This window comes from Mustela putorius, unplaced genomic scaffold, assembly GCF_011764305.1.
Source record: "Mustela putorius furo isolate JIRA1106 unplaced genomic scaffold, ASM1176430v1.1 tig00004007_pilon_pilon_pilon, whole genome shotgun sequence".
Lineage (NCBI taxonomy): Eukaryota > Metazoa > Chordata > Mammalia > Carnivora > Mustelidae > Mustela > Mustela putorius.
Genome location: NW_025422145.1, coordinates 13,454,710 through 13,463,110, shown reverse-complemented (window position 1 = coordinate 13,463,110; position 8,401 = coordinate 13,454,710). Strand labels below are relative to the sequence as shown.

The 8,401-nt window shown below is 62.7% G+C and overlaps 1 protein-coding gene across 1 annotated transcript; it reads right to left on the bottom strand.

The window, feature by feature from the left end:
• Nucleotides 1-1,202: 1,202 nt before the first annotated feature.
• PRSS27 (serine protease 27) lies at nucleotides 1,203-7,422 on the bottom strand. Its single transcript, XM_004750658.3, has 6 exons — nucleotides 7,254-7,422; nucleotides 4,400-4,426; nucleotides 3,546-3,708; nucleotides 2,523-2,794; nucleotides 2,045-2,214; nucleotides 1,203-1,599 (listed from the first exon to the last, which is right to left on the bottom strand). The coding sequence occupies exons 1-6, from the start codon at nucleotides 7,384-7,386 to the stop codon at nucleotides 1,306-1,308; spliced, it is 1,059 nt and encodes a 352-aa protein (XP_004750715.3). The 5' UTR covers nucleotides 7,387-7,422; the 3' UTR covers nucleotides 1,203-1,305.
• Between the last annotated feature and the right edge of the window lie 979 nt (nucleotides 7,423-8,401).

Sequence of the window (8,401 nt, the reverse complement as noted above, 5' to 3'; positions counted from 1 at the left end):
CACACCGAGTGGGCCTGAGTAGGGCTGGAACACTCTGGGGACCTGAGCTCCAGAGCTCTGTGCTGGGTTCCTGGTGGTGACAGGCCGCAAGAGGGTGGCTGGGAAGCAGGGGTGGCTGCAGAGCTTGGGGGGGTTGGTGACGGGTTCTAGTTCATTTCTGAGTTCTTGGGGATCCTTGCACAAACCACTGAGGACTCTGGCTGGTCTGGCCTAAACCCTAAATCCTGGGGATGGAAGAAGGAAGTGGAGCCTGGCCTGGGCAGGAGGGACCCGTTCTGCTCACCTCCAAGGTCATGAGTGGCCTGCCCAGGCAGTGTGTAGACTTGGGGCTCGTGCTAGTCCCTGCATCCCTGAGGCTTAGGGAGGTCTGGCCTCCCAGGGTGTCAGGGCTGGTGGCCCAGCATAGCTGTCCGCCAGCTGTTGGAAGGGGGGGTTGGAACCTATAAGGGAGATGCATGGGCATGGGAGCCCAGGAACAGGATCTGTGTCTCCACCTCTGTGTCTCTACCTCTCCCTGCCTTGACCTCGGTGAGTTAACCACCGTCCGGTCACCTCTGAAAGGCAGGTGGGGATGCTCTTCTCAGGGCTAAGAGAAGGTCACAAGTTCTCCGGTGTCTCCCAGCAGATGTGGGCCCCAGTTCCAGCCCCTCTACTTCCTGCAGTTTTGGGCTCATCCCTGGGAAGTCAATGCTGAGGGAGGGTGTGGAGGAAAAGGAGCCAGGAGCCAAGAGGTACCAGGGGAACAAGGAGTCCCTGGGGGGGCCCAGGGCACCAGGAACAGCCCTCGAGTCACCCCTGACATTGCAGTAGGAAAGCACAGGCTTGGGCGAGTCACCCTGCTGGTGAGAAGATTTAGAGGAATCTTGGGGTGATTCAGACACAGGCCATGGGGGCCATGGGAGAGCAAAGCCTTCCTTCTCTAGGACCCTCCATGGGGCCCCCGTTTTTTTCTGCTGATATCTGTTGCTGCCCCCAGGGGTGCCCTTCAATGCATACAGTGAGAACGCTACTGGCAGATCCTGGGGCAGGGCTGGGAGCAGGGAAGCCCCTGTGCGGGGGCCAGGGGACAGGTGTCCTGTGCACCTGCCGCAGCTCCCTTCCCGCTGGGGAGCCTCTGCCCCAGCCCAGCGCTGCAGCAGCCCCCCACCCCTGATCTGGTGTGCCACCACCCACCTCCCCCCGAGGCACCTCGGAGCCAGCACTGAGGTTGGGCTTTTACTGGAGGGTGAACATAAATAAAAAATGGGTGTTTGGCGGGAAAGAATGGGAGCACTATTTACAAATGTACATCATGGGTCCCGGGGCTCAGAGGAGGGTGAGCAGGGCTACAAGGGCCCAGAGGACCGCGTGGGCTACCAGCCCGGGCACAGAGTTCTGAACGGAGGGCTGCTGGCCCCGGGGCCCCCGCGTCAGGCCACCCGTCCCGGCCTTTTGGAATTGTAGTTCTGGGATGATGTGATGGATCCAGGCATGGTGGGAGGTGACCCGGATATAGACACCTGGGCGGTTCCGGCGAGCGCAGCCCTCACCCCAGCTGATCACCCCCGCCTGCAGCCACGACCGGCCCACCAGGCACACCAGGGGTCCCCCTGAGTCGCCCTGTGAGAGAAGCAAAGGCACGATCAGAGCCCACGGGCCCAAGAACCAGCCTCTGTGGCACCCAGGTGCCCGCACCCACTCTGCCTCTCCTTGTCCCCCTCCTCGCTCCTCCAGGAGCGTCCCTATCTGGGACCCCCCACCCCACCACCTGCTGGCTGGTCTTTCCTTTTCTTCTCTGGGATGCCCATTTCCCTAGCACCCCGAGACCGCCTGTTCTGATTCACCTCCAAGGGGTTTTCAAAGGTTGCTGGCCCACTGCACACCAGTGAACTGGATGGCCGTACTGAGTGGGGTCCCGGGGCCTGTGCTTCCCAACTGATGGAATGCCAGGCTCTGGGGCAGACCCGCCTATAGGGGCCTCCTGGACCCAGCCAGGCTGGCTCCCACCTCGACCGGGGCTTAGAGAGCAGGGCTTGGCCTCGGGCACAGCCCACCCGGTCCCTACCTTGCAGGCGTCCTTCTTGCCCTCGGCAAAGCCAGCACACAACATGTCATCCTTGATGGCTTTCGGCTGGAAGCCGGACTCGGCATCTTTGCTGTAGAGCAGGTTGCACCTGGGCGTGTCGATGATGGGCACTGCGAGCTTCTGCAGGACCCGCGGGTTGGGCAGGCGGTCTGGGAGGGCCGGGACAGCCTGCAGGTCAGCACGCTGGCTTACCGAGCACCCCACGGGCCTGCGTTCTTAAGAACCACAGCTCTGTCCCTCCTCGTTTCTTGCTTGGGTTTGGACCTCGGCTCTCGCTGCCCCCCTTCTCTCTGCTTGCCCACGGCTCCTTGGAGCTCACTTTACCCCCTCGCCCCGTCGGAGGAGAGATGCACGCATACCAGTCAACAGAAAAAGAGTGTTGGTCGCTGTGGTTCCCCCCACACACACTGCCCTTCTGCGGGCCTGTCCCCACCCTCCCCCGGCTCTGCCCCATTACCTTCCTCACTGGGGCTGCCCCAGCCGGTGACCCAACAGTTCAAGCCCGTCTCAAAGACGACCGAGGGGTCAGGCACACACACGGGGAGGATATAGTTGGTGAAGGTCACCGGGGTATCCAGCTCCACCAAGGCCACGTCGGCACTGGAGGCCATGCCCTGGTACAGGGGGTTGCTCTCCACCCGCTTCACCCGGGCGTACACGGCGTGTGGGCCTGGCCTCACCAGCTGCCGTGCCCCAAGCAGGACCTGGTACAGGAATGTCTGGGAGGTGCTGGTGGGAAAGAGCAGAGGGCTGGTGTGAGGCAGAAGAGAGACTGGGAGGGGTCGGACGGAGCTTCAAAACAGGGAGGGGCTTCGTGGTTCCTCTGAGACCAGCCCCCTCACCGCGGGCCACCGTGCCTGCCTGAAGTCCTCGGAATCGTGCTCCCCAGGGGGGCGTATGGTGGGGTTAGAAGCTGAAGCAGCTTTAATTCCTGACTTGAGTGTACACCCTTGGTAAGCCCGATGGCCTTGGGCAAGTCACCCGGCAAGTTCCCTGGGACTCAGTTTCCTCCTCTATGACTGTCCCTACTTGGGAGGGTTGGCAGAGTTGCCACCCCCAGGCTCCCGCTGGGGGCCAGCCTGTGAGCCTTCCTTGAGCAAAGGACCTGCTCCCTCTGAGCCCACATTTCTGAACCTCAGATGTCAAAGCATCGCAGCACTGGTGAAGCAAGAGACCAGGTGGGGGTCTGGGGCCAGGTCGCTCCAAGTCTGGTGGTGTGGGGGACCTCAGCCCTCAGGCTCGTCTGGAACCCAAGTCCCAGTCGGAAAGGGAGTGTCCTGGATTTGAGGTGTGGGAGGGGGGCAGGGAAGAGAGCCAGGATGTGGGCTGAGCCTGCAAGCATCACAGGGCCATGGCCCCAGGCCTGGCAGAGTGCCTCACTGGTGAGACCAGTGTGTGTGTGGGGGGGGGGTCCTCCCTTTGGGCCATGGCACTGTCCGAGGTGCTGGGTGTGGAGGGAGCCTGGGGCCCGCTGACTCACTTGGAGAAACAGTGCGCGGCCGTGAGGACCCAGCGCTCTGTGATGAGGCTGCCCCCGCAGAAGTGGCTTCCGTTGCGCTGGATGCTGACCTGCCAGGGCCACTCGCCCTCCAAGGCGTCCTGGCCGCCCACCATCCGGTTCAGCATTCTCCGGCGCCCGCACACTAGGGGACAAAGCCGGGGCGGCACTCACTGGGAGTCCTTCTGGTTCCTAGCCCCACACTCCCGTTTCCACTTTCTGCCCAATTCTGGGCCGTCTTTATCCTTGACCTGCGGGGAGACCTTGGGCAGGTCAAGGGCGTGGACGACCGGTCACAGGCAGACACCTCCTGGCTGTGGGAAAGCCCCCCTTCCCCGCCCTTCACCTCTGAAATGGTGACCTCAGGCCTACCTCCCCAGTCATGAGACATGGAGAGGATTCAGATAATTCTTGGAAAGGTCTTGACCCAGGGCCCGGCAAACAGGCTCCGGGAGGGACAGCAGGCACTGGAACGGTCCCACACACATAGGTGACCCTGCGGCGTCTGTTACTGTTATGGCAGAACGATTTTAGATGGCCCTTAGCCTCTCCGCTGTCGTGCTTCCCTGCCCGCCTCCCCTGTGCCTGTGCGTCATGCCTCGCTGGGCTCCCGTGTCCGCTGCACCGCCTGTCAGGCCTTCCTCCTCTCCTGTCTTGGTTCTCTTTCTGTGGAGACACAGAAAGATTGGATTCTGGGCCTCGCTCCGGGGGTGTGTGCGAGCCTGGATTCTGGATTCTGGGCCTCGCTCCGGGGGTGTGTGCGAGCCTCTGGCCAGTCTTGCTGCTCTCAGATGGGCCCCTGCCCTTGACCCCATCCAAGGGCCTCAGATGCTTACCACTTGATGCCGCGACTCCCTGAGTCCCTGGAGGTGAGAAAAAAGGGGGTGATCAGCCCGCTTTGCCAAAGCCAAGGTCTGCCTCTCCGCTGACCACTGCTGGTCAGGGCAGCCCCTCCTCCTCCTTAGGGTTCTTCCCAGAGTCTTGCTCAAGTCTCTGCGGTCTCCAGGAAGTAGAGAGAAGCCAGCCAGTGGCATCATGGGTCAGTCCTCCCAAGATTCCAGACCCCTAAAGTACCGAACACCTGTCCGGCATCTCAGTGTGTTCTGTAGTTGGAACCTGAGACCTCCCCCTGCTGGGCCACCCCCCCAGGGGAGAAGGCAGAGGGGTCAGAGTAGAGTCCGTATCCCCAGGGCCCGTCACCCCCCACATCTCTGGACTCAGTGAGGCACACAGGAAACCTCCACCCCAGCCCAGTGTCAACAACACTCTAGAAATACCTGCCAGTCTCCCAGAGCCTCCAGCATATCTGGTTGACTGGGGGTTGGGGAACCTGATCAGAGCTGAGGTGGGGAGAAGCTGTCCAGTGAGGGTGTGGCAAGTTCATTCTCACCAGGGGAGGGGCTGTGGGGGCGGAGCCATGCTTCTCCATGATTCTGGGGGCTTTTACAAGGCCCCCCATGCTTCCTGCTAGAGCACCGTTCTGGGGGTGCACTTCCCAGTGCTGAAGGTGGGGTTGGACGATGAAGCTGTGATGGGGAGAAGGTGGCCCCAGGGGGCTGAGCAGGCACAGGCAGGACTGTTTTCAAAGCAAGGGTGCCAGGCAGAAGTGTGGGGGCAGGCATGCTGCCCAGGCCGGTGATGGGGACAGAAAATCTGCCCTGGACATTCCAGTGCCTGATTTGTGTTAACAGATGCCCTTCTAGAGTGCTGGAGGTTGTTCCCTCCAGCCCCCTTTACCTAGTATAAAATAATTTAATTGGACTGAAGACACCCGACCAGCTGCTCTTCCTAAGCCCTGATGGCTCCGCTCTTGGTTGATGCATCAGCTCACCCCAGTCCTTGTGGGCACTGACGTCCCTTCAGGTTCATTCCCTCCCTGTGCAGATTCTCCAGGGCCTTCTGGTTCTCCCCACAGCCAGCCCCCCTTCCCTTACATGCAGCTGGGTCTGCTGTCTGCACCCAGGATCAAGTACGCACTCCTGTGGCCCGGTGGACCCCCCTCTTGAGTCTTTGCAGACTCCTCAACCCAGCTTCATGCAACTCTCTGCTTCTCCTAGAGGTTGAGCCTTCTGGCCTCTGGGTGCTTACTAACAACACCCCTCTGCCTAGAGGCCCTTTCCTCCTAGTCCCTACTCGTGTGAATCCAACGAGTCTCAAGTGAAATGCCACTGCCTCCGAGCAGCCCTCCTGGCTTGTGTGGTCTGTCTAGGAAGCCTGCCTCCCACTCCTGAGCTCTCCATCCTCTTGCTGGGCCACACAGAGCTCTGCCCACCTCACTGTGGAGGGAGAATCATGGTCTCAATTCACCTAGGGACCCAGGAGCTCAGTCCAGGTGAAGCACCCTTCCAGGGGCCCTGAGCCCAGGGAATGTATAGAGAGAAAGAGAACAGCTGTGGGGGCTGGCTGACCAGGAAGGCATACTATGGAGTCCTGGGCTCTGCAGGGTGGGTGTCCTGTCAGGGGCTGGGTGAGCCACCTGGGGTGTTAGGCCACACGTTTGGGCCAAGGTTCCCATCCTCCTATAGCTGGTCAGGCTCGGCTGGTGGGGATGGGAGAGACCCAAGCTTCTAGTAGGTGGTGGGGGGGTGGTGAGGATGGCATTGAAGGAGCCCACAGCTCCTGCTCACAGCTGTTTGTGGATGCACACTTGCTGTTTCCACTTTGGCAATGACCGTGATTACTCACCCCATTAGGAGCAATCATGGCATTACACCCCAAGGGGAGATGGGCTCCCTCCAAAAATGTCATTATGCCTGTGCCAAGAAGCCAGAAGGCAGGCAGCAAGGGTTGGGGAGGCCCGGTGGAGCCTGGAGAGACGGGGGCCTCCCCACTGAAGTGCCACCCTGGTGTCCTCTGACCCCTGGTAGGAAGCCTGGAGCCCCGGCAGAGTCGAAGCCTGGGGTGACCTGGCCCGGCACTGGGAGGTGACTTGAGGACAGGGAAGTGAGGTGGCACCGGGCTGGCCAGGCTAGCCCAGGAATGCGGGAGTGTTTCCTGGGCAGGGAGCAGCCTGCCCTGTGGGAAGGGGCCTGGCAGGTGGGGTTCCCCTGGCTGGCACCTGCTGACCCTGACCCAGGGTTGGGAAAGGGGAAAGAGAGGCAGGCCTTGCTCCTCCCCACACATCCTCCCTGCCCGGCGGGGGCAAGAGCCTGCACCCCTTGCCCCCCACTCTATGGTGAACCCCTTCCCGCCTCCCGAGGGTTCCCAGGCTCAGGTGGCATCTCAGCCACCCCTCCCCCCACCCAGCACAAGGTGATCCAAGGCTTTGGAACCTGGGGGCCCCAAGTCCAGATCCTGCACACATGCAGCCCTGTGTCTTTATCTGGGGATGGGAAGAGACTGAGATGGGAGGAAGCAGAACCCCCAAATCCAGAGCTTGGCCCAACAGCAGAGCAACAGAGAGAATGGGGGCAGGGGGGAGAGGGAGGAGAGCCCCTCACATGTTTCTGCCACAGGGTCCTCCTGGACCTGTGCCCCAGCCTCATCCTGCCTTCCGCACATCACTGCCCCAAGAGTGAACCTTGGAGCCTTCCCCCCTGCCCAGCAGTGCCCGCTGGGCGGGAAAGGGAGGCGGGCACTGCAGCCCCAGGTCTGGCTGGGGAGTGGGGGATTTTCTCGGGCCCCAGGAAGCCCAGAGGGCACCCCTCTGGGCAGGAGGCGGACCACCTTCCTGCAGCACCCAGTACTCACCAAACCACAGCAGCCACAGGAGAAGGGCCATGGCTGGCCGCCACCTCATGGTCTCAGCCTGGCGGGGGCACTGGGCCGGGGCGCAGTGGGGGCCGGAGGACCGTGAGCACTGGCTCAAGGTGCAGGGCTCCATGAAGTGGGGTTTTATGCTGGAGGTGAGTGTCAGCTTGGCTATGCCGCTGGACCTGTTGGCCCGGCCCGCCCAGCTCCTCTCAGCGGAAGGAGGTGCCCCAGAACTCCCAACTTCTCCATGACCTGTGCCTGAACCCCGAGAGAGCAGACCCCTCGCCCCAAAATACCTTAGAGTCTTGGGGTAGGGGTGTGCCCGCCCCATTTGGGTGCTTGTGGTCTGGGATTCCACCATCACTGACCAGACACCCCCCAACTGGCCACAGGCCCCACATAAGCTGATGGCAGCAGGCCCACCACCATCCCTGTTTCTTTCATTCATTGATTGGTTCATTCATTGATTTATTGAGCACCAACTTGGTATCAGGGCATCAGGTCTGTGGTTTACCCTGATGAGGACGGGGACACGGAGAAGTCCGGGTCACCCGTGCTTACAGAACCAAAGGCAGGGGTGCGCTGTGGGTGTGGGGGCAGTATCCCTAGCTGGCTCCAGCATCCCTCACGGGCCCTTGCCCCGGGAGGACCTGCGTCCCGGGACCCCCCCCAAAGTAGGGTGGGGGTGGGCCCGACCCCGGTCCCCTCCCCGGGGCTGCACCATTCTACCGCGCGCCGTGGGCGGAGGGGCTTCCCGGCACCCGAGGGCCGGGGCGGGCGGGGCGGAAGCTCGTTCTGGGAAGACCGGGCCGGTGGGCGCGGCTGCCGGGCTCCGGGACGTGCGGCCGCGGCGGAAGAGTCCCCAGAGGAAGTTATTTGGGGCACGGGGCTGACGTCAGGGCCGGACTCGGGGCTGGGGCAGCCGCTCCCCGTCCGGGCCGCGGGGTCCCGGCTCGGAACCGGGTGCTGTCGGCCCCGCCAGCCCGGGCGGGTGGGCGCCGGGCCGCGGACGGAGCCCTGTCTCGGTTCTCCTGCCTGCGCAGCGGGTGCGGGCGCAGACTGAGAGTGAGTGGGGCCGGGGTCGCCAGCCGCGGGGCGCGCTGGGTGTGCAGCAAGCCCCCGGCCCCGGCCTGCGTGGCGCAGCC